Below are 26,416 nucleotides of genomic sequence, written 5' to 3' on the forward strand. Positions count from 1 at the left end.
AAAGGACAGTAGAAATTCACAGTGCAGAGATTTAAGGACCTTCCAAGCATGTAAAAGAGAAGAAGGCATGAATGCACATGACTGCTTCTGGAAGGGCTCATTGTCTGGTGTGATGTGATGATACCTCTACTTTAGGAAGAGCAGCAGCTGTGCAGAAGATAAACTGGAAAGGGGAGAGGCTGGGAAAAAAGGGAGGGGTCTATAATCACTGTTTGAGGGATCCTGTCACATTCAGAATTTAGTTTTGTTTCTTGTGTACAAATTTGTAGAGGTTGATGTTATACATCATTGGTTGTATGGAAGGGAAAGAAAGAGAGAGAAAAACCACTCTTTCCAAATGTGTGTTTCCTAAAGAGATCTGGAGAACATCTTGTTCCTGGACCTTCTGATTTCTGCTCCTAGCATCCATATAGCCACAAAACTCATATCTGGCTAATAACTGCTGGTATTTAGCTGTAAGTATGCTTTTTGATGAATGCCAAGGGCAAGTTGGAAACTCCATCCTGACTGTTGGTCACAAATCAGCAGGGTTACCAAGAGGGGAGCCACAGTATTGCTTAACCCAGAGCTGCTGCCCAGGGGAACTTGTCTTCCCAAGAGGATGCTAGGCTAGACAAAGCAGCTGCCTGTGCCCAAAGCCAAGGTTCCCCCACTGTGGTTTCAGATCAGTCACAGGGCAGAGATTCCCCTCTGTGCCCAGTGTTGCTTCCCTTTAACCAGCAGCTGAACAGCTGGCCCAGAGGAGGCAGCGGGCACCTGAAGTGAAGCTTCTGTTCACAGCTCTTGCCAGGAATCATGGCCCCAGATTTAACAACTTCCAGAAAATGTCTTTTCGAGCAGTGACAGTGAGTTAAACCTTAAACAGAGAAGGACTGTGTATCTTCACGGCAAGAGTTGACCTCCTAAAGATACGGAACAGATAAACACATACGCAGTGGAGCATTCCTTTGTCAGACTTAAGGTTTCAGCAAATCCTGGAAAAGCCCAAAAGGAGCTCAAAATTTTTTTTGAAGGAGAAGATATGGAAACCCTGGCAGGTGTAAATGTATGATAGCTGTAAGAGTGGTGGTGTTCTCTGGCAATATAGTTTTTCAAGTGTCAGTTCTGGAGAAAGAAAACAAACTATTTCAAATTTCCTAAGAATAATAATCCAAACCCATCTACCTTGATAGTTGAATTGGTCAGAATATATCAACTTCACTTCCAATTTACAATCCCAGAAATGAATTACAACATCTCTTGGGAGGAGAATGGAGAGTTCAACCAAAGAAATGCAGATCCCCATCAGTTGGCCACACTACACCAATATAGAGCTCTCTTTCTTTAAAAAAATAAGCAAACACCACCGCACTGTTGTGCCCCAAATAGATAGGAAAAAAAAAAAAAACCGATAAGCAGACAAACAAGCTAAGACCAAAAAACCTTGGGTGGTATTGATGAAAACGTACCATATCATAAAAGAAGAGAACCATTTTCCTAAAGAAATAGGGGAAGAAAACATAATTTTTTTGTAAAGGTTTTTACTGTTGTAGATGGATGAAAGTTTCAAGTGGATAGCTACATTATGTTCTCACTCAAATATAAAAATAAGTATGGGTGGTAAGTAGCAGAAGACGGAGGATGAGATGGGGAGAGAGGAACCCTTGAGATAGGATGGTATTAACACAGAAAAGTAAAGAAGCTAAACTCACAGCAGCAATTTAAATCCACAATAGCAATGTATGCCTTATAGGAAATCAAAACATTGAAATAGCAGATAAGCTAGAAAGCATGGTTAGAGCACTGAGGAAAAGCACAAAGATATAGAAGTAATGGTGAAAAAGTTGCCAGATATGGAGGACGGAGCACTGATCTGTCAATGTAAATGATGATGAACCATGAGCAAATGGAGCAGAAGGAATAATAAAATACAGAATGTTAGAAAGTTCCCCCAAGAAGGGATGGAATAGGGACTGGAGTGACCAGTGATTGAAAGGATTCACTGAGCTTCAGGCGAATGAATTCGATGAATTTGATGAAAACTATCACAGTCCCAAGCATAATTTTGAAAACTCTACAAGCATTTGACAGAAGATATTCATACAAAAATGCATATAATCAGCCCTCAGCAACAACCACATCTAGTCCAACTCTCCCTAAGATTTTCTTGCCCTAATACCAAAAGTTAAAGTCAGTGATCTTAGAGACCCAAGAATTCTTGATTTACCCGATTTCATTCACTAGCAAAAGTAATAGAAGCTTAGTCTAGGTTATGTACAGAAGTCATAGAAAATTACCATTCATAAGTTTCCTGAAAATCTTGCAAAGACATTGTAGTAGTTTAGTAATAGGTCCCAAAGACATCAAATCCTAATACCTGGAACTTACAGATGTCCCTTTATTTGGGAAAAAGGGTCTTTGCAGATGAGATTGAATTAAGGATCTTGAGATGGGGAGATTGTCCTGGATTATCTGGGTAAACCCTAAATGCAATCGCATGTATCCTTATAAGATGGAGACAAGGAAATTTTACGCACACAGAGGAGATGGCAATGTGAAAATAGAGGCAGAGATTGAAGTGATGCTGCTTTAAACCAAGCCATGTCAGCAGCCACCAAAAGCTGGAAGAAGCAAGGAACAAATTCTTCCTTAGAGCCGCGAGAAGCAGCATGACCTGGCCTTGACAGTGCCCTGTACTGACTTCAGACTTCTGGCTTCTAAAACTGTGAGAGAATAAGTGTCTATTGTTTTAAACCACAAAGTTTGTGGCAATTTGTTGGAACAGCAATAGAAAACTGGTGCAGGCATATCATTTTAGCCTACTGCAGGAGACGCTATAGTAAGAACTGACAACCATTAAAAGAATGTGTTTAATTTCGGTCTGCAGTTCCCGGATAGTATTATCGGTGGTTTGATAGTTGGGGAAAGTCGTTTAGACTTTCTGTTTTACATAAGGGGGGTTAATTGGTATATTATTTTTTCCTAACTTTGATCATTAGAAAAGATGTAAACTTAGGAGTATTTTTTAAATGCTTCAAGAAAATCACTAGTAGGATTCAAAGCAAAATGTATACTTTCCAAATCTTTGGAAAGAGTTTGAAAATTAAGAAATATTTTTAAAGTGTAAAACAAAGAAACTAGCAAGAAGATGTGATAAAAAGCATAAAACAGGATAATGAAAATAAGTTTGTGTTAGCAGTAATTGCTAATGGCTGTTACAGTAGCCCCCAAAACTCAGTGGTCTAACACAATAAAGGTTGATTTTTCATGCCCTTTACAGTCCAATGCTGGTCTACAGCAAGGAACTGCCCCACCCCCCACTACCACCACCCAGAAGTGGGGGACGGGGGGCAGGGGTGAGAGGGGGGATGGGCAGGAATAGTGCCTATGTCACAAAGTAATTTAAAGCTCCAGGCTCCTGTCATGGGTGAAATCTCAGAATCCTCCAGTGGATCTTGCACATCTGGTAAGCAGATAAATGAAGATAGAAAGCATGAAAAACTGGTGCAAAGTATTTTAGGAACCAGATCTTCTCTCATATTCTCTTGATCAGAACACATTCCACATAAATTTTAAGGAAAGTTGTCCCTAGGGAGAATAGGAAACAAGAGTTGGTGAGCACATAGGATTCTCTCTACCACAAAAAGCCAACACATCGGTTCTGATAATAAAGGTAAATTCACTGGGTCTGGTCACCCATTATGTGAAATATAGGTGCATGTGGAAAAGAGGAAGCTCCTGGAGCCGGGTAAGATCACATGAGCTCAAAATGGCCAAGAGAGTAGAGTCAATCAGTGCAGGGGCTAGAGCAAAGAAGAGCCGTAGTTTGAGACCTGGTTTAAGGACCGATAAAGAACCAAGGTCAAGTGGGGCAGCAGAGCATAAGAATCCAATGGTGGGGCAAAGGATCTGTGAAAGAAGCAGCCAGAATGCTGTGTGGGGCATCCCAGGGAGAGGGCCTGAGACGCTGATGCACAGGAAAAAGAAGCCTCTGTTTTCACATGTGAAGCAACTACTGGCCAACCTACAGGCAGGAAGGCCCCTATTAGGAACCAAGAGCTGGAGACCAAAAGATAAACTCCCGTGTTGCAAGGCAAAGATCCTTGGATGGGGTAAAAGAGAAGAAAATGCTGCTTAAATATGAAAAATAAAAACTTGGGATAAAGAAATATCATAAGAACACAAAAATAAAAAGCGTAGATCACAATATTATGTTTCTTAAATAGATTAAATTAAAGGTTAAGAAAGAGCGTTAAAAGTTTTTTTTAAAGGAACCAAGGGAATTATTTCATATGATAAAATGCATAGCCGGCAATAATAACTGACAGTCGTGAATCTTTATGCACCAAATAACCTAACGAGAAAGCAGAGAAAGCAAACTTTATTGGAAACACAAGGAGAAATTGGAAAATTGTTATAGGGACCTCAACACACATCCCTTAGTCAAGTAGAAAAAATATTTAAAACAAAACTGGGATTTGTTTTGGGTGACTTCAGCGTTTGTTGATTATAGGCTATTTATCAGGTTCAGTGCTGGGTGCTTTATAGAATGTGATTTCATTTGCAATAATCCTAGAGAGAAGAAATTCCTGCCATTATCCAGAGGAGTAAACAGAGGCTCTGCGAGATTAAATAACTTGGCTGAGGTCACCCAGTTGCTGTCACGGAACTAGGACTTGAAACCAGTCTTTGACTTCCACAGCCAGGGTTTTCCCCACTTTGTTATATGGCCTCTTCAGGAAACATGAGCCTTTTATTTCATGGAAGACATGACTTCCAGGTAGGCTGAAAGATCAATCTGCCCTCACAGAATCCCTGATAGCAGAAGGCAGATTCCTATCTAACCACAGGCAGCCTCAAAGCCCCCAGTTCCAGGGGATGGTGAGATGGGAGACAACTGGTCCAAGGCCACCTGGCAGTCTCCTAAATCCTGCACTTGCTGCACTGCCCCGACCTTCCAAAACACCAGTCACCACCCTAGAGGGTTCTTCAGCCTTTTCAGTGACCTGAAGCCCCATTTCTTTCTTTCAGTTTTGAAAGTAACAAAAGACTTTTTCTTTCTGCTGACTACCAGCTTGCCCCAGAAGAGAAAAATTCTCTAATTTTGTTCTAGACCCCAGTGCTTGGTGCTGTCTTCTTGGTTTTTGCTCTTTGGATAGCATGAAGCTTTAATTATTATTGTCTGCTATTATGATCATGGTTTAATTGTGGGTTTGCAGCCTGGGTGGCTCAGAGGGGGGCATTTTGTAAAACAAGTATTATTTTCTTATCGACATTTCCAATGTCACTGAGGATAATTTAAGCTGCATTCTCATTTAGGGACAGGAGTGATTTCTGACCCCCTTCCCCCTGCAGCAGCTGTTGGTTTACTTGCCATTTTCCCCGATGTAAAGATCCGCTGTTAGAATGCCGATCAAGGCAGCATCCACTGTGTTCACACAGTGATAACAGTTGCTTGGGAGCGCCTGAAACCCCCTTAATATCCTGGGGCCCCAGTCAGAAGACAAGTGAAATTGGCACATCAAGGTGCCATAGATTTTGTTTCTCTTCTCATCTGCGCACGTCTTTCCACACTTCAATGTGCAATGGCTACAGATAAACCACTTGCAAACAATCAGGCAGGTAGTATTCAGAACAACCCAATGTGTTAAGATTTTGGTTGGAGAGACCGTAATCCCAGAACCAAGTTTTGCTCACTTTGCAGGAAGTCACTGTGCGAACAGCACATAAAAGGTGCAGGCTCCAGTGGTGAAAATCCAGTTCTCTCCTAGATCTTTAGATATGGGCTCTTGTAGACAGTCTCCTCCTGTTGTTGAAGCTGAGTGTCATGAATCTTGCAACCTACAAACAAAGCAGGATGGAGCCTCAGTGGTGGCTTGGTGGGAAGAGGCAAGAGGGGAGGATCAGGTGGGAGCATCTCACCCAGGGACCTGCTATCAGAAGACAGTGGTAGGTGGACCTAGGTGAAAACACCTTGCAACATTATGTGGGGATCTCGAACCTGAGCAGAGACAGCCCCACAATCCAAGGCACCTCTGTAGTTGAAACAGGCTATAGCCGGCTGTAAAGTCAAGACCCCACCCCAGGAAGACAGCTGGCTGTTTCAGGGATGCCCCACAGAGGAATTGGAGATAGAACCAGGGACCCACTGGGCCCAGTTACTTGAGCTGGCATGCCTGTTGGTATCAGACTGCATGTTATCACAGTACCCAGGTTGCCACCCAAATAGGTGATGTTTTCTAGGGCTACCATAGCAAAGCACTACAAACTTGATGACTTAAAACAACAATAATCTATTTTTTTCACGGAGACTGGAAATCCAAAATCAAAGCATCAGCAGGGCCATGCTCCCTCTAAAAGCTCTAGGGGAGAACGTGTTCCATGGCTCGCTCCTGGCTTCAGATGGTGGTGGCCCGTCTTTGGCATTCCTTGTCTAACCGCATATCATTCCGATCTCTGACTCCATCTTCGCAAGGCCTTCTTCTCGGTGTCCTCTGAGTATGTCTACCCCAATCTCCTTCTCCTCCTCTCCATTCTTTTATAAGGACACCAGTAATTGGACTGAAGACCCACTCCAGTCCAGTCTGACCTCACTTTAACTTTACATCTGCAGAAACCCTATTTCCAAGGAGGGTACCGGAGATTAGGACTTGAACATATCTTTGGGGGGGGCACAGTTCAACCCAATACAGGGGGTACGGGGCTGTGTGCAGAGGTAGGCACCTTCCAGGCAGAGGAAAGACCCCAAAGCAAGACAATAAGGAGGCAGTGGGGGAAGAGGCAGGGGAATGGGAGACAGCAACTGGGCTGCTCAGGAAGGGCTTGGCACTCCCTAGGAAGGTTGAATTTTATCTGCAGAAAAAGAGGAGTTATCGCGTCAGATGTGTGGTTCTGAAAGGTTACCTGGCCATGACGGAAAAGGTGCATGGAAAGGTGGGGAGAGATCCAGGAGAGCCAGTCACGCTTTTCAACATCTCTTTATATGCTGTTTTTCTCTTGTGATGGTGTTCCTTTATCTCAATTGATTTCTTCCTTCAAAACTGCTTCAAAGTCATCTTCTCCTTGACATTTTCCTTGATTTGCTCAACCAGGTGAAGAAGATGGTGTGAGACAAAGGTCCTTGATAGCAGACAAATATGGTTGGAACCCTGGCTCTGATCCCAGGCGAGTTGCCTATGTTAACCCCTTGGAACTTCAGCTTTCCCATCAGCAAAATGGAATGAAGACTCTACATTGCAGGAGTCTTATGAAGCTGTTAGACAATACACATAAAGTACTTGGCAAGTAGGAGATTTCCCACAAATGTATAGTTCTCTCTCTCCTCCGGTTATTTTGATCACACTTTATCCCACTTTTAGCACTTATTCCATATATTATCATGTTCTCTGTGTTTATTTCAATAAACAACATAATCTTCCAGGGCAAGGACAGTGCCTTCTGCATTTCCACAGCTCTCAGACAGAGCCCCACCCATAAACATCATCCCTCCTCCTTGGAGTCTGTCCATTCACATCAGTGGTTCCAAGAAAGAAATACCTCTAAGCAAGCAAAAGGCACTGCTTTTCACCTCTGCCCTTTCTTTCATTACCTCCTCACCTGGGGGGACAGTGAGGGCAGGATTCTCAAACTGTTTTGAGTGTTACAGAAGCCAAAAAAAAAAAAGGAAACCAGATGTTCACCTTCAGCATTGCTAAATGTGGCCATTTAAACCACATCTTTAATGGCAATCATCAGGGCTTCATAATAAAGAGAATTACTAGACTCCTGCAACAGCTTCCTGGCTAGCTTCCCTGCATCCACTCATCCTCTCTCACTTGCCCATCAACTCTTATCCAGAGAGGAAGAGGAATCTGAAAATTTAAATTGGATCCTGTTGGGCTTCAGCTTAAAATCCTTCGATGACTTCCCTAAACTCATAGATGAAAGTCCAGACTTCTTTCCTGACCTACCAGGTCCCACATGCTCATGCGTCTGCCTGTCTTTCTCGGCCCAGCCTCACTGATCAACCGCTCCAGGCTGGTTCCATTTTGGAGCCTTTGCATGTGCTTTCTCCTGCCCCTTACTCCACCTTGGTCTTCCCGTGGTGAGCACCCTTTGAGCCTTTCATCTCGCTTCAATGTCCCCTTCTTAGAGAGGTCTGCCTTCACCACTCAAATAGCCACAGCAAACTGCTATTTCCTCCATTGCCACAACTGATCATCTTTCCATGGGTTTGCACATGAGGGTGTATTGCCTATCTCCAGCAACTGCTGAAAAACAGCTCCATGGCTGTCATACCCTCCTTTATATCCTAGCACCCAGCCGTGGGAAGTGTTTTAAATAAATGAATGCAGAAAGAGGTTGGGAACTTCAGCCTCTGTCCTTTCAGTTGTCAAGTTGTATTGTTTCTGCATTCAAAGGATCTCAGGCTTCCTCCTTTCCCCAACTTCTGACATGTCTCTTGACCTCATCAATGTCAAGTCTTTGAATTTGCCTGATTATCAGATCAACGAAGCTGAATTGCAATGAATTGGCATTTTTAATCCATGGTCTTGAATACCAGCCCATTAACCTCGTGTGTGATTCACATGCAAACTCTCCAGTGCACGCCTGGCTCTTGGCCACAGCCTGCTCCTCCTGGAGGTGTGGGCAGCATCAGGGGAGAGCACTGAGCATTGAAATCTGACCCAGATTGTGATTATATGATAATTTCTTCAGCCTTTGACCTTGGGCAAGTTACTTTCCCTCTCTGGACTACAGTATTCTCATTTTAAAGATGGAATGATGCCATCTACCAACTAAAGATGCTTATGAGAATTAAATGCAATCATGTGAAAGTGCTTTATACACCAGGGTTGTTATATAAATAACATTTCTATAATGTTACTTCTAGAACTCCACCAGAATAAACCTCCTATGATTTCATTCATTGATTCATCGAATCACTCACTCACTTATTCATTCAATTATTCACCTTCAGGGGCTTGAGACTGTCTCTGTTTCTAGTAAGGAAGATAATGCCCAGACTCCTTTACCTAATTTTGAGAACCTCATTATCTTCCCCATGACATGTACCTTCTCACATGCACCTCTGCCTCTGGGTCTTATCTCATCTCATTAATTCCAAAAAAAAAAACAACACTCCCTTTCATGCTACCCAAGCTTCAAGTCTCATTCCTTCCTTCCCTGACAAGCCAACCCATGCAAACCTCTCTTCCTTGAGAGTGCTTACAGAGGCACCGCACAGCCTATTGCTTGGTTTGCTTCTACTGCCGCCTACCTATTTCACGGTGCTGTTGAGTAACATGGAGAAAGCAGAGAAGGAAAGGGGTAGCTTGGCATGGCAGTGAGAATGCTTATTTGCTCACCTCTGCGGAGCTCCTTCTCCCTCTTCTGAATCAAAGTGTGGGACCCCAGGCTGCTGGCTTGTTTCATGCTGAGCACCCTGAGAGAAGGAAGCCCATCTGTCTTTGCTCTGTCTGGAGCCCTCAGAGGGGAGGCCAGCCAGGGGAAATAAAACAAAACACAGCTGCTGAGAAAAGCCACAGCAGCTCCTGGCATTGAGCAATCTTCACCCATATCTGAATAACCTACCTAGGAAATCCAAGAGAATAACTAGATTCTATTAGAGCTAATTGGTAACTGAAAATATTGTGGTAGATGGTGGCAGGTAGATAGATAGATAGATATAGGATAGCATAGATAAATATAGATAGATCCGACAATAAATAACTAGAATTGTAACTAAAAGTGTATTCCCATCCATGATGGCACCAAAAGCCCATATGCTTATAGACTGCCAAAGAGTGAATTTAATAAGTAGTGTACTAACAAAAAGCCACAATACTTTGCCAAGGTACAAAAACGAAGCCCTAAATCAATTATCTGCAATGTTCCTGGTTGGGAAAAAATAAATAGCATAACGATGTCAGTTCTCCCCAAATTAATCAATAAATATGGTCAATTCCAACCAAAACTTCAAGGGGATATTTCTGGAACTTGATAGTCATACAATTTATCTGAGAATTTACATTTGGGAAATTAACTAAGAAATTTGGGGGAAAGAGTATGATGGAGAACTTGCCCCATAAAAAGATCAAAACTGCTGTAGCAGGTATTCCTGTACCACAAGTAGAATCCAGTAGAGGCAAAGGAGGGAACCACTGGCACCAAGGAGAGCATCTAGAAGGGGACACATGACCAAAGTGACATTTCAAACCAGTGAGGGGAGCCGGGATTGTTAAGTGACTTGTGCGTGTCCATTCCACAGGTGTCCACAAGCCCCATCTAAAGTGTGTGACATGTCCTAGGCACTGGGCTCCAATAGTGACCTGAGCTCACACTCATGAAAATTATATTCTATTTGGGGAGACATATAAAAAACAAATAATAAAGTAAGTTTAGGCTGTGATAAATGCTAAGGAAGATGCACAGAGGGTGGAGATTTTTTTCCTTTGTATTTTTTTTTCCTTAGAAAAGTTATGAGTTTACAGGATGATCATGCATAAAACACAGGATTCCCACACACCATGCCATCACCAACACCCTGCCCTGGTGTGTAACATTCGTTCAATTGATGATAGCACTTTTTTGTGATTGTACGATTAATTAAAGTCCATGGTTTAACTTAGGACTCACTATTTGTGCAGTGTAGTTCTATGGATTTTTTGGGGGGGTAGTGGTGCATGGTCTGGGAATAAAACCCAGGTTTCCCACATATAAGGTGCACAATCTACCACTGAACAACTCGTGCACCCAGTTCCATGATTTTTTTTAAATTTTTATTCTGTTACCATGTATACAATACAGCATCACCCCTTTTAATCATATTCAGGTGTATGTTTCAGTGCTGATAATAGTGTTCCCAAGGCCATGCCACCATTACCGCTATCCATGACCAAAACTTTCCCATCATTCAAAAAAACAGGGTGTTTTGACAGACAAAATATTTAAGAAGCTATTTTGCATGGACATTGGGACAATTGGGTGTCCATTTGGAAAAATAATGAACCTATATATCTCAAAAAGTGAAAATACACAATTACTGGGAAAATATTAAAGCTTTGTGTTTAATCATTTTAGAGAAAAGAGGGTTTTCCCAAGCATGACATGACACCCAGGAAGATATTAGCCTATTGAATTACATGAAAGTGGATAATTTCTATACCAAAATAGACACCATAAGCAAAATTTAAAGGGAAAAGAGGCATCAGACACTAAGAAAATATTAGCAATGACCATACAAAAGAGGAGTTAAAATATATAAAGCTAACAAATTAAAATAATAATGTATACATATAAAAAAGAGAAATAGTTAAATTAGGTAAGAGATATAAATGGCTATAAATATACGCAAAGACACCCAACCTTCCCAAATTATGTAAACTCAAAACACTAGAGAAACTTCATTTTGGTCTAGCTCATGGGCAAATATTTGCATATAAAATGTACTTTACAAGATCAGAATATCATGTTGGTGAGGTCATATTTGGGGAGAATAGCTACATTAATAATGTTTAGTGGGAATATAAATTGGCACAATCATTTGGAAGGGCAAAATTTTAAATATATATATGTATAACTTACTCCCCCAAAAAAATTATTCCTACAAGTCAAGTGAATATATAAAGTGTGTAAAGCTATGTAAAGATTGGGGAGTTCGTTGTGGTTTGAGTGAAACAGTGAAATATGGTAATGTCCATTTCTGTAGAAAAAAATGAAATGTGTGTATGTCCATAAATAAAGTATTAAGTGAAGAAAGAAAGTTACACAAAAGTATGTAATGAATGTTCCCATTTGGGGAGGAGATATGTATATATGCATATTGAATAAAAGCCTAGAAAAATATGGATTAAGACTAATATTAAGTAAAGAATTCTGGAGACCATGTTGTATGAAAGAGAGAGAGAGAGACCTTCTTTTATTCAGTAAGTCTGTAAATTGTTTGCTTTTTTTCTCTTGGACATGTTTTATTTTTATACTTTTAAAAAGAGAATGTGATAAATGGATTGAACCCTGAAACAGAAAAAGGATACTAGTAGAAAAACTGGTATGATCCAAATAATCTGGAATTTAGTTCATAGTTCTATACCAATGTTGATTTCTTAGTTGTGACAAATGAACCACGGAAATGGGAAAAATGGTGAGGGATCCATGGGACTTCTCTGTATTATCTTTGCAATTTTTCTGTAAAGCCTATAATTATCCCAAAATAGGAAAAAAAAATGTTTGAGAGAGAGGCTTCTAACCAAAGCTATCTTTGATTACTGGGACCTTTTCATCCTGGAAGGATTAGGGTTTCACTGAGTGCTCGGGCTCTGAGATCTCTGTCTTTGGTTTGTAGACCTCCCTCCCCACCACCCCGCCCCACCTACCCACCCAGGGAAACCCTTCTTGGCCTTCTGAGATCTACAGGATTATCTATGCCAAGGCTACGTGTAGCTGAAATTTCCAGAGCTCTGCTCGGAGAGGCCAGGTTGTAGGCTCATGGACGCCCACTACAGCTGGGCCAACTTCTCAGAGATCTCACAACTCCTTATCCTCACCCCCATTTTGTTTTCACTTGTATCCTTTTTTCAATCTAGACCCTGACTTCTCAATAACTCTCCTCCCTATATCTAGAACAACACTGGATATGGGCTCGGGAGTTAAGCCTGGGGTCTGTATAGGATGGAGGGATGGGGTCTGAGAGTGGAAACATAGGGTGCATAATAATAAACAAGAAGCACAAAATCCATGCCCTTTGCCCTTTTCCCCGTTGCTAGCAACCCCAGTGTGAGGACTTGAAGGATGGAAATCCTGAGGGTGCTGCCGGATACCTCCTTCCCTTCCTTCCTGCAAGTCTTCCCCTAGGTTTAAGACCTTTCCCTGCTGGAAAACCCCTTGGAGGAGGGAGCTGAGCTGATGTAACTGCTGCCCCCTTCTCTCCACCCAGGCTCCACTTCCTGGTGTTTGACACCGAGGAGGTCCACGACACGCTGCGCATCTGGGACGGGCCCATGGAGAGTGGAGTTCTGCTGAGGGAGCTCAGCGGCCGGGCCCTGCCCAAGGACCTGCACAGCACCTTCAACTCAGTTGTTCTGCAGTTCAGCACCGACTTCTTCACCAGCAAGCAGGGCTTCGCCATCCAGTTCTCAGGTCTGTGCTCGCCTCTGCCAGCCCCAGGGCCCTGGGTCCCACCACCCGACACCAACCTCCCTCCTCCGCTTGGTCCCTCCCTTTCCTCCATCTCTCCACTCATGTAAAGAGATGTATTGAGCCTCTGCTCTGTGCCTGGTACCTGGTGAGCATCATTCAAATATCATGCAATGGTGAGTGTCTGCATGGACAAATTTCAGCTATGATGTAAGGACTTAGAGGGTCACCTTGAAACATGGAGAAAGATGATCCAGAAAAGATGACACCCAAGCTCAGACCTGAAAGATAAGTGGAAGTTATTCAAGAAAAAAGTGTCAAGGAGGGAATGGTCCACAGGGGCACAAACAGGGTTCATGGATTCTAATTAGATGGAAAAGAGCAGAAAGGGCATCCTGGGCACAAAGAACATATGAACAGTGCAGAGGGAAAGAAGGTTCTGGAAATGGAGCATTGCTCACTGGAGCTGAAACTCAAGTAGCAGGAGGAAGGTAGGGGAGGTACAAGGTGACAGTGGCTTCAGGCACAGTTATGGAAGAGCTGATATAATGCCATGTTCTGGTTCTTAGTTTAGTGCAGGTTTCAGTAAAGACTGGAAGCCAAGCACAAATAATCTAAATTCAATTAATTATACACCACAGTAGCCAAATATGGAGGAGCATGACAAAGAACTACCAAAAATGAGCAATGCTCAAACGTCCAAATCTCAATATTAGATAATTTATATGATCAGTCCCGCCTCCTCCCTGGGATGCACCATCTCATCTCCTCTGAAGTGCCTCTCTCATCACTCATCTCCCTGAACAAGTGACTCTGCCTCAGCTTGGGCTTCTATTTATTATACAGCAGCTGTCTTCATTATCATCTCTTCCTCACTCCTCTATGCTTGGGGCTGAGTGGTGGGGGGCAGTTTTTGCAGTGACTCCAGAGCCAGTCTATGCGGCATGTGTGCCCTATCATTGCCTTCACACTTTCACTTGGTTGGTGAATCAATGAAAGGTGGTTGGAGCATATCTCTGACACCAGTGATCTTATAATGGGGTTGCAAACCCTACTTCTAGCCTCTTTATGCATCTGTCTTCCCCATGGCAGTGGACATTTAGCAATGTGAATATCTTATTACAGGGTTCACTGGGAGCCATCTTCCTGAAAATCCAGGCACCTGCTCACCCATGGAGAAAGTGTCTGGGACTATTAAACCCCACCTAAGGATTAGAGTCCCACCAGAGGGCAGCAAGGGGGCTGCAGGTTACATAAGCAATTCTTGACCCCTGGGGTTCCGTGGAATATGAAGTGGTATTGCAAATAAAAGAAGTTTGCATAGTCAAAGAATGTTGGGGGGCTCCTTGGGTTAAGGCAGACGTAAAGAGGTTATCTTTAATATGGGACATCTCAGAACTTCTGCTATGCTAATGCATTTGAATTCCAAAGATGTCCAGTATGTCACAATTCCCAAACTTATTTGGCGATGAATGACTTTTTTTTTAGGCTGTCTCAACAGACTAGAGTTTGATGCAACAAACTTTGGAAATTGCTAGAATAAGCAATAGGAGAATCTACTAGCAATAAGGGTGGATTGCTGAAGCTATTTCTCAGTTCCTTTCTCTGGAGAAAAGAGCATTATGAATAATTAAAGCCAGACATGTATTGTCTCTGAAAGTGCCCAAGCTGATGGGTATGGCTTTAAAAAAAATTTTTTTTTACACTCATAACTGTCCTGACAAATTCCCCTATAGATTTGCATTATCTGACCTCTGCCGGAATCCTCACTGCTGCCACGTGGGACAGGTTCCCTGGGGCACACTCGTGCTGCTTTGGTTTCACAGGCTGCTTTCTCCGGTATTGCCCTCCCTGTAGAAATTCTCCTATTAATCCTTCAGAGCTCATCTTAGATGCCACTTTCTCCTAAACGCCTCATTTAGAATAAATTGCAGTAGCCTCTTGCTGGAGGCATTTTACTTCTATATCTTCAGCTCATTATCAGTACCAGAATTCTGCCTTTTCTTGGAATTGGCCATGTACTTGCCATCACACAGAAAACTCTTTGAGGGTAGAGACCAACCACACCTCTCAGATTCTCCCACAGTGCAGGCATACAGCAGGTGCTCACTCAGTGCTTTCTATACAAAAGAAGAAATGAACAAATGAATGGGTGGTTTATTCTAACATGAGGGTCTTCTTGGGCAAACTGCCTTAGCATTGCTTAGGTCCCCAGAGAAGGACCAAACTCCAAGCCAGGGATCCAGGAAGGCCATGAGAAGCTGGTCCAGTGCTCTGGGCATGCCCGAGGTTTGGAAAAGGTCACCCTCCCTGTTGCTGTCATCAGTTAGCAAATACCAGGACCACTCTGGGGAAGAGAGAATAGCCCACCCCAGGGTTAACTGTGTAGTGTGTGTTTGACAGGGGATTGTACAGAAATGCCAGAGACCATTAGTGCAGGCTTGGCTTTATTAAGTAAACATGACTGTGTAACATCTAACATCCTGTCTGTACCACGTGGCTCCAGCTTTTCTCCAGGGCTTGCCAAGCAGCTCAAATTCAGGAGCGTTAAAGGGAGAAAGTGAGAACAAGAAAAGGTGAGGTGAAGCACTGAGGAAGAGGGAAGTACAATCATTGCCATCTACTGAGCAGGCACCTTGCTGCATTATGGGTACCGTTATTAATCCACGTTGCAGATGTGGGCTCCAAGGTCCCCCAACGTTTCTCATCCAAACCCAGCTAGTTAACACATAGCGGAACCTGGATCAAAACCCACGTGTCTGATTCCCAAACACAAGGCACTTAATCATTGCACCCTACTGCCACTCGTACAAATATTCTTTTCGAGTATGGCCAGAACACTGAGCCATTTTTCTTCTAGAGAATCATTTGCATTTGTACAGTGCACAAAAAAAAAGAAAAGAAAGCTAAGCCTGTTTTTAATTGGGAAAAAAGAGATTAGTCTTTTTTGACTTTATAAATAAATTCAGTAAGTGTCACAGAGTGATGATTTATTCATTCATTCATTCATTCATTCATTCAACAAATATTTTGGGGGGGAGCAAAACAGCCAAGGTCCCTGCTCCCATAGAGATATACAAGTGATATACAATAAAGAAGCAAACAAATAAATTGGCAAGATTGTTACATACTATACTATAGAAAAATAATAAAACAAAATAATCTGATGTAATTGATAAGATGGAGTTAAGCGATGAGCTCAGAAGGAGGTGATCAAGGAGGCCTGTCAGAGGAGGGGCTGTTACAGCTGAGAACTGAACTGATGATTTGGAGCTAGCCTGGGAAAATCTGCAGCAAGATCATCCTTGAGGGGGTCCTGAGCTTGCTATGTTGGGAGAACATTTTACAAATGTGGTTGGGGTGGAGTGATGGCAGATCATCGATGGTGTCAATGATTAAAGCTGGATACAAGCAAAGAAAATGTTTTTAAAACCTGACCTCAAGAGGAGGGTCTAAGACAGGACACCATATACCAGAGGTTAGTGGACTTCTTCTGGTAAAAGGCCAGATAATAAATATTTTAGGTTTTGTGGGCCATATGTTTTCTGTCGCAATGACTCAACTCTACCACCATATCCCAAAAACAGCCATAGGCAAGATGTAAACAAAACTTCTTTTACGAAAATAGGCACAGAGCTAGATTTGGCTGTGAGCTATGGTTGGTGGTATGTTGCCTAAAAGTGTCACTATCTGACACATACTGAATTTATTTATAAAAGTCAAATAAAGACTGATCTTTTTTCTTCCCAATTAAAAACAGACTTAGCTTTCTCCTCTTTTACAGCGTACTGTACAAATGTAAACATTAACATAAGGTATATAAGGTATCAGATGCTGTAATTCCAGAATAGATCTTATAATTAGTAACTTAGTGTATACAGTTGCCCTAGGCCAGTGCTTCTCAAAATCATCCACTGGAGCCCTCCAAATAGCAGACAGAGTGACTGCATACACCCAGGAGATCGAGAGGGTGTAGCATGCACAAAATCTCCCCGAGGCTTCGTGATTTCACTTAAAAACTAAACTGACTCTTGTATTCTACCCCATAATAATAAATTCATTTGTTTTAGTGTAAAATTAATTTTATCACGTGACCTCCAGCACCTCCTGCACGGGGTCTGCCAGCCACAGTTTGCAAATGGTGGCATAGGTGAGGACCAAGCCCCGCCATCAGCTCTGGGCTGCGGAAGCAGCTGGGCTTGTTGCAGCAGCCTCAGAATCCTCTCTCTAGACTTCCCTTTTAAACCATTCCCTTTGGTGTGCTCTCATATTGCATTTGTTCATTCATTCACTGACTCGTTCTTTTATTCATTTATTCCTTCTTTCCATCATTCATTCCATGTTTTGAAACATCTACTCTGTTAGCCTAGTGTAGGTATTAGACTGCAAACATCTCCCAAATGCCTGAGTTTTTGAATTTTTAATCCATCTCAGTCACTCGTGTTTGTTTTGAACTTTACTTTGCCGCTTGCTACAGACATCCGATTTTTCTCTGAGCATGATTTTAATATGGTGGGTCCTTGGTGGTTTGCCATGCAAGAGAGAGCAGCCACCTTTAGAAACTCCCTGCCATCTCACAACCACCCTTCAACCACCAACTCCCAAACTGCTTTGCAAAATCCTTCTGATTGAATACATTGAATTATACTCCATCATCTTGTCACTCCCTCCTAGCAATAATATTTGTTACATTATACAAAACTGCAAGGCTTTGTCTATGTAACAACACTTGGTTCTCAAATCAAATTGAACTGAATTCTATACTCATAATGGCGCAATTATGTCACAGTAGTTCGTGACAGGCTGATGATGGCAATGGTGAAGGCACTGGGGGATGGATGGTGGTGATATCAGTGAGAGTGACAGTGTGATCACAAGTGGCGATGGACGTAGTGGCCGTCATCCTGGTGAGAATGGAAGCAGTGGCACTGCTGCTGCCGTGAGTGACAAGGTGTGGAGGTGATGGGAGCGGTCACCATGGTGGCCCTGGTCAAGACAGTGGTGATATTGGTGAGGGCGATGAGCTGGGAGCCCCGCTGTCCGACAGACATCTAGACAGTCTCACTTCCTCTTCTGTTAACTTGTTCTAGTGTCTACAGCAACATCCTGCAATGACCCTGGGGTCCCACAGAATGGGAGCCGGAGTGGTGATAGCTGGGAGGCTGGCGACTCCACGGTGTTCCAGTGTGACCCTGGCTATGCGCTGCAGGGAAGCGCAGAGATCAGCTGTGTGAAGATCGAGAACAGGTTCTTCTGGCAGCCCAGCCCGCCAACCTGCATCGGTACGAAGCACTTGCGGAGTGACCCTTTCCCTCTGGTCTCATCAGCCGCGTGCTCCAGACCTCTCCCATAATCAGCAGTGACATCTTGAGTCTAGGGCCAGGAGACTCTGCATAGCTGAAAGTTGCAGAAAACCCAAAGTTTTGTTGCATGCATGTGCATGTGTGCACACACACCACAAAGTCCCCTCTCCCACGTGGTCCCCAAGATTTTGAAGTCAAGCATATCTGTCCCTTTTCTGCCTAGCCCAGGCTATTCTGGTTGCAAGGGGGATGATGGACCATCTCGAGTAGCAAGGGTTGGCAGTTCCGAAATGAGTCACGGCACCCACAGACTCAGGGTTTAAAGGACAGATCTTTGGTTTTCTTTTTCTCAAGGAAATTATTGGTTACTTGGGCTGTGGTTCTCCAGATCTGTCCTCAAAATCTCCCTATTTGATAGATGAAGAAACAGAGGCTCAGAGCCCAGCCCAAAGTCATGTTGCTCGTAAAGGATGGGGACTCGATAATCCTGCTCCCTATAATTCATCCCTAGGTGCCTGAAGCTGGAAGGGTGAGTAGAAACTTGAAGGGAGAGGGGAACAGGAAAGAAAGAGAAATAACAATAGGCATTCCACGTGCTCACCTCCATGTGGCTCTTTCTCTCATGAAAGATAACGAATGCATTTCTCTCCCATTTCAACACTGGGTATTAGAAGAGAAGAGAACCACAGTCATTGAGTCCTGATTGTGTATCATCCCTTCACCGGACGTTTGCCTGCATAACCTCGTTGGATTTCCCCAACAGCTCTCTGAAGTCAGCACCATCCCCTCATTTTACAGTCAAGGATTCTGAAACTTAAGAGATTTGAGTATCTTGCCCCAGATCACAGAACTGGGGTATGGCAGAAGCAAGATACACCCACAGCAGTTAGAACGCAATGCCTTTCATTTTCCTCCTTCCCATGCTGCTTCCCAGGCTGGAGATGGGTTCAGAGGAACCCTGAGTCATACCCCAGCAGAGTGCCCTGGACCTTTCCCAGGCAGCACAGTCCAGGCATCTAAGGACTGGCCTTTGGCAGACATGGCTCTGAGCCCTGGCATTGAGGGGGAGACACTCAATCCCACTTCTCCGTGGCGATTAGGAGACACATGGGTGAGTGGGGCAGGAAGCATGGAGAATGCAGCTAGGACCTGGGTTCTAGAACCAGTTCGATCCATAACCACGTGTTGTGATATGCAGGAAGAGTGCAGGGTATTGAATCAGGCAGATCTGGCTCTATCTGGTTTGGTGACTCTGGAAAAGTGCTTCAACTCTCTGAGCCTCATTTTCCTCATTTGTAAAGTCAGGGTAAATAAATATACTGCTCTCATGGGGAAACACCCAACCCTAATCTCAAGAAACACTGATTTCCCTCTCGCCCTCCTACCTTCTTTCCTCCTTCCTTTCCTTCTTTGGGTCCTGTTTTCAAGGCTAGGACTCCCTTCCCTTTCCTAAGCCAGAATTCCCTCCTCTGGTCTAAGGAATTCAGGTGAGGCCCAGGCAAGAATCAGGTGACCCCAGAGGCCCCTTTTAAATTCAAAGTTCTGGAAGACTGTGATTCCTTAAACTTATCTTACAGAAGTGCAGGTCTTCAGACAGATTGTCCCAAGTGGGAAGGAGGTTTTCACTAGGTTAAACTGGTGAGAGCAATAAACTCAGTGAGCAGGACAGAGAGGTTAATTCAGCTTTCACTACTCATTCTTCTACACTTAGCTTTGGAAAATATTCCTCAGGCAACAAAATGAATGTCTTTGCCTCTTTTCTCAAGCAGACTGGAAATCCTAGTGACAAGCCCCTCATTTCCAGCTCCTTTGGTAGACAATCGTGACTGGTCTAGCTGGCCTTGATAACCCTTCGTTATAGTGAGGAAGAAAACAAATATGCATTGGGCATCATTTGCATGATAAGCACTGGGCCGCACGTTTTAGCTACATTATTGCAGTTTAAATCACCATGTGATAAGTTAAGAGCTTAGGTTCTTGCATCCAACTACCTGGCATCGAATCTGGCTTCACCACAACTAGCTGTGTGGCCTTAGAATAAAGACTTAACCTCTCTGTGCCTCACTGTCCTCACCTGTAAAATGGCAGCACTTACCTCATGAGGTTGTTCTTAGCATTAAATAAGATAATATTATAAGGCACGTAGACCTGTGCCTGGTTCACAATAAACACTGTATATGTTTGAAGCCATTGTCATTATTATTCTTTTTTTTATTTTATAAATGAGGAAATGGAGGCTCAGAGAAGTTGGATAACTTGCCCAAAATCACACACTTAGTAAGTGACATTATCCGAATTTTAACCCAGGAGTGTGTGACTTTTAAAATGATGCCTTTTTTTGCAAAATTTCACCACTCAATGCAGTCTGCCCAGATCTCTTTTTTTAATTAATTAATTTATTTATTTATTTAAAAAATTAACAAACCAAATAAAACATATATAATCAGTAATTCACAATATCATCACTTAGTTGCATATTCATCATTTCTTAGAACATTTGCATTAATTCAGAAAAAGAAATAAAAAGACAATAGAAAAAGAAATAAAACGAGCACAGGAAAGAAAGGAAAAAAAACGATTTTACCTACCATACCCCTTACCCCTCGTCTTCATTGATCACTAGCATTTCAAACTAAATTTATTTTAACATTTGTTCCCCCTATTATGTATTTTTATTCTATATGTTCTACTCGTTTGTTGACAAGGTAGATAAAAGGAGCATCAGACACAGGTTTTCACAATCACACAGTCACATTGTGACAGCTATATCATTATTCAGTCATCCTCAAGAAACAGGGCTACTGGAACACAGCTCTACATTTTCAGGCAGTTCCCTCCAGTCTCTCCATTACATCTTGAATAACAAGATGATATCTACTTAATGCATAAGAATAACCTCCAGGATAACCTCTCAACTCTGTTTGGAATCTCTCAGCCATTGACACTTTGTCTCATTTCACTCTTCCCCCTTTTGGTCGAGAAGGTTTTCTCAATCCCTTGATACTAAGTCTCAGCTCATTCTAGGATTTCTGTCCAATGTTGCTAGGAAGGTCCGCTCCCCTGGGAGTCATGTCCCATGCAGAGAGGGGGAGGGTGGTGAGTTTGCTTGTTGTGTTGGCTGGAGAGAGAGGCCACATCTGAGCAACAAAAGAGGCTCTCTTGGGGGTGACTCTTAGGCCTAAATTTTAAGTAGACTTGACCTATCCTTTGCGGGGTTAAGTTTCATATGAACAAACCCCAAGACTGGGGGCTCAGCCTATAGCTTTGGTTGTCCACACTGCTTGTGAGAATATCAAGAATTAAACTTGGGGAAGTTGAATTTCTCCCCATTCTCACCATTCCCCAAAGGGGGCTTTTCTGCCCACTTCTTGACCACCTAGAATGATTATTAGCTTGTGCCCACTCCCATCTGGGTGTGCAAGGTTTAGTGAGTGCTAAGCCTGGGCCAGCAGGGCACAACCTAACTGGTAATAGGGAGTGGACAATGGACTGCAATGGGGATGCGGGGCAAGTGCCCTAGATGGGAATTGAGACCCGGAGGCTATTTCAGTTTGGCTACCCAGCCCCAACCCCAAATAAGTAGTTGCCGAAAGAGCAATGCAAGACCTCATTTGGTCTCCAACCACTCAGCTGCTGTGTTTGCTAGTGCCTGGGCCTGGGAGACAGATGGGAGCCTTCTTTCCCTTTATGCCCCTAAATCAGCCCCAAGCCGTGGGAGCCTCCTGTTAGTGAAGCACTTCTCAGGAGCCCTTCCAGTGCCCCCAGGCATAGCTGGCACAGGGCACTGCAGCCCATGCCTGGGCCCTGAGCAGGCAGCAGACACCTGAGTGCAGGTCGGGCATAACAGGAGTGGTTTCAGAAACACCCAGACTCACCCAGTCTGTGGAACAGTAGCGAAACTCCTGAACTGGCAAAGGGAGGTCGAGCCCGGGAACACTTGCCCAGAATGGAGGCATGATTGGGTTCCCTTGGAAAGACCCACCAGGGAGCTGGGATTTCTGGTATAACACAGGCTTTCTCTTCACTTTGGCTACTTCAGAATATCTCCAGGATGGGCTGGATAGAAGCTGGCCCCTCTCTGTGAACTGGAAATTTCAGTCTTCCAGTTCAGGGTTTTATCCTGGTGATGCAATCCCCCCAGTCCATCCCATTTATCTAAGCCTCCACTCTAGACAGGGTTCAATGGATTGAAGGTAAGACACAAGCAGACTTGACCCAAGGAACCATCCCCTCCATGGATGCTTTCTCCCCATTCGGGATGCAAAGAGGAGCACTCTTTCCTCTTTACTCCACTGCCACCAACGGTGCCGAGGTGATAGAGAAAAATGGAAGAATCACGGGCTTTGAGTCTCAGAGTGACTTTGGGCTAGTTACTTAATCTCTCTGAGCTTCAGTTTCTTCCTTTAAAACAGGAAGAACTGACCCCTAGCTCACTAGGGCTGATGTGAGACATCAGCCAGCTCCTGCATCTCTTCTTGTCTGCCAGGGCTGCTCTAATGCCCCCCCCACAACCCGGGAGGCTTACAACAGAAACTGATCGCCTCTCAGCTCTGGAGGGAGAAGCTCAAAATCTGGGTGTCAGCCAGACCACGCTCCCTTTGAAACCTGTAGGGAAGAATCCTTCCTTGCCCCCTCTGGTTGCTGGTGTTTGCCAACAACCCCTGGCATTCCTTGGCTTGCAGCAGCAGAATTCCAAATTCTGTCTCCGTCCTCACAGGACCGCCTTCTCTCCATTTCTGTCTGCATTTCTTCTCCCTCTCTAATAAGGACACCAGTTGTATTGGATTAAGGACTCCCCCACCCCCACCCCCGGCGCTCCAGTGTGATCTCTTTTTTTTTTTCTTCTATAGACCTATAGCTGTTGACTTGGTAATACATGTTCAATGCATGATGGCGCACCATTTTTTTCCACTTTTTAAAAATAAACATTTTACTGAAATATATATATGGAAAAGTTACAATTACTAAGTATTCAGCTAGAGAAGTTATCACAAAGTAAACATATCCATGTAGTCACCACCCAGGTCAAGAAATAAAATAGTACCAGCACCTAGCAGCCTCCTTTTTGACTCACCCCATCACTACATTTTTTTCTTCTGCCTGAACCTAATCACTACCCTTACACAGTTTCTTTGACCCTTTTGGGGTTATTTTAGTATGTATTCTTTTGTGTCAGGCTTTTTTTTTTTTCTTCAACATAATATCAGCCCAATTTATTCATATCATTGAGTATAACATTCAGTATAAGAATAGTTCATTTTAATTACTATGTGGTATTCTAACATGTAAATGTACCACAATTTCTAAATCCACTTTATTTTTTATAGACTTTTGAAATGTTCTCGGTTTAAAACTGCTACGGCTATTCTTATACATGGTTTTTAGTGTACATACCATCTGTAGATCTGTGGGATATGTATCTAGATTGGAAGTGCTAAGTAATACAATGTACTTATAATCAACTTAATAGATGCTACCAAATAGCTTTCCAAAGTGGCTGTACAATTTTTTTCATCAGCAGTGCATATATGCTGCTCTACATCTTTACCAACACGTTATTATCAGCATTTTACATTTTAGCTATTCTGGTAGGTATGTGATGGTGTCTGATATTTTATTTTTACTAGAGAAGTTGTAGGTTTATGGGAAAATCAGAGTTCCGTAAACCTACAACAGAAAAATTCAAAGTCCCTCCCACCCACACACACAGTTTTCCCTAATTTTAACACTTTGCATTAGCAAGGTATCTTGTTACAATTGATGAAACAATATTATTAAAACTATACCGTTAATTATGGTCCATAGTTTACATTAGGTAAATGTAAACATGTATACGTGACGTATAATAGGTGCCCACTTGAGTATTTCTGGTTCTCAAAGTGGTCCTTGGGATGTATTTTCCCATGGGAAAAACCACTGCTATTCATGGCCTCTCGGGTCTTATGTTTCTCCATGTTAGGGCTTGTGTGACCTGAAAACCTACCATTTTTTAAAGAAATCACGTTGGGAACTGACCCCACACCCTTTAAATCGGGCCCTAAGTAAAGGGCACAGCAGGAGGCAATAAAATTCCGCTCTATACAAGCAAGCCTACTAGTGCTTTTAACTTTGGTGTTTGGATAGACCCTTTGGCTCCCATCGTGATGTCCTGTCTTAGGTTTTCTGGCCTCCACCTGCCTGGCTTTCTCTCTGTGCTCCTTGTGAGTCCACCCTTTGCTGACTCTACTGCCAACCTCCAGTGGTGCCCTGTGGTTTTCAGACCGTATTTATAATCGGCCATCTGTTCCTGGTAAAGACTCTGTATGTTTCCCAGCTTCTACCCTACCAAACCCCTATGCTGTGTGACAGCCTGGCTGTGTAGGGGAGAACCTGATTCGGGATCTGGGGAAGCTACCCAGGAGGTCCGGGGTGAGTAATTTGCCATATCATCGAGCTACCCTCCCCGCTCCCTGCTGCCTGAAAGCTCTGTGAGCCCAGGGCTGGGAGAGCACAATGGACTAATTGAGGATTTGTAAAGTCTCCATGTAGCCGGGGTACAAACAAACTCTTGGACAAGGGCTTTTGGGAAATTGGACGGTATCTGCAGCCTTGAACAATGCCAAGAGCTCTGGCAGTACAGAAACCCAGTAACACTTGGAAAGTTACAGGATTATGTTTTCCTCTGCTCGAGTGTCCTGGAACATGCCATAAACACCTACAAAATTCACCTGGAAGCTGGATGTGGGGGCAGTGGAAAGATATCATGTACATGTATGCCCTAGAGTCAGCTGGTGGCTGTCATGTATTGAGTATTTACAGCCAAATGCTTTAACAAACATCTCTGATAATCTTTACAACCATCCAATGAAGAGGATGCTACCTCTCTTTAGAATAGAGGAAAAACACTGAGGTAAGAGTGAAGTAAGTTCCCTGAGGTCACACAGCCAGGAAGTGGCCAAGCCAGATTTTAACTTAGATCTACCCTACTCAACCTCTCCTCTAGTGTGCCTTGTCAATGACCCCTTAAAATCTGACTGGGAGAAGGAGGCAGACTTACCCTCGTCTTCCTCTCTCCTCAGCTCCCTGCGGGGGAGACCTGACAGGACCATCAGGAGTCATTCTGTCACCAAACTACCCAGAACCTTACCCTCCAGGCAAGGAGTGCGACTGGAAAGTGACCGTCTCTCCAGACTACGTCATCGCCCTGGTATTTAACATGTATGTACCTTTCCCCCAGTGGGGAGAGGAAGGGTTCAGGCCAGCTGGGGGGTTCAGGACCGGGTCTCCGGGTGAGTAAACACAGGTCTTCTGGGAGCAGAATCTGTGGTTCAGTGGGAGGTGAAGACTGCAAAAAAAGAGAAACTAGTGTTTATCGCACCTCTCTCACGTGCCAAGCACTAGGCTCAGTGCTTTCGCATATATTATCTTATTTAATCCTCAAATAAATGGCTACCTCTGAGGAGACTGAGATTCAGAAAGGAGAACCTTGCTGAATCTCTTTTCCACTCCCTCCTGTTCTTTCCTCCTCGGCTTTCTCTTGGCTCCTTCCATCCTGCTGCCAGCTGTGCCTGGCTCAAGTCTCTCTCCTGCCCTCCCCTTCTAGCTACTGCACTCTCTCTGCTATTCTGTTCGGGGCAAGCGCTTCAGAAGAATTGTCTCTGCTTTTCTCTGCACTCTCAACTGCTCACTCTCAAGCCACTGGAATCTGGTTTCTTCCTCCGCGGTTCCATCAGAAAGTCCTCTGTTAAAAGACACCAGTGAACCCCTAATTGCCAGACAGAAGGGGCTCTTTCCCTCTTTTATCCTTCTCCACGTCTGGATCATACCCTGCAGCCTCACTGCTTTTCCCCTTGGTGTCTGTGAAGTTACTGTGCCCTGTTCTCCGATGTCCTCTGTGATGCCATTTCCTGCCCCTCTTCCTTTGCCAGGCTGAATCCCTGGCCTCTTCTCTTCTCACCCTTCACCTCCTTCCTTCATAAGCTCACCCACTCCTGTGGCCTCAGCTTTATCTTGGAAATGGAGGGTTCCTGTCCAGATTCTCT

The 26,416-nt window shown here is 43.6% G+C and overlaps 1 protein-coding gene and 1 long non-coding RNA gene across 2 annotated transcripts in view; one reads left to right on the plus strand and one right to left on the minus strand.

Moving 5' to 3' along the window:
* Positions 1-26,416, plus strand: part of CSMD2 (CUB and Sushi multiple domains 2) — a 609,437-nt gene that overhangs the window by 414,685 nt on the left and 168,336 nt on the right. The window contains exons 26-28 of the mRNA XM_077150390.1: positions 12,893-13,095; positions 18,183-18,374; positions 25,454-25,592. Of these exons, the coding sequence (XP_077006505.1) occupies positions 12,893-13,095; positions 18,183-18,374; positions 25,454-25,592 (534 nt within the window). The remainder of the gene's footprint in view (positions 1-12,892; positions 13,096-18,182; positions 18,375-25,453; positions 25,593-26,416) is intronic.
* LOC143674538 (uncharacterized) lies at positions 17,486-26,241 on the minus strand. The gene is made up of 4 exons (XR_013171106.1): positions 26,063-26,241; positions 25,601-25,719; positions 18,997-19,055; positions 17,486-18,489 (listed from the first exon to the last, which is right to left on the minus strand). It is a non-coding gene; the product is annotated as an uncharacterized LOC143674538 (long non-coding RNA).

The sequence above is a fragment of the Tamandua tetradactyla genome, chromosome 2 (genome assembly GCF_023851605.1).
Source record: "Tamandua tetradactyla isolate mTamTet1 chromosome 2, mTamTet1.pri, whole genome shotgun sequence".
Lineage (NCBI taxonomy): Eukaryota > Metazoa > Chordata > Mammalia > Pilosa > Myrmecophagidae > Tamandua > Tamandua tetradactyla.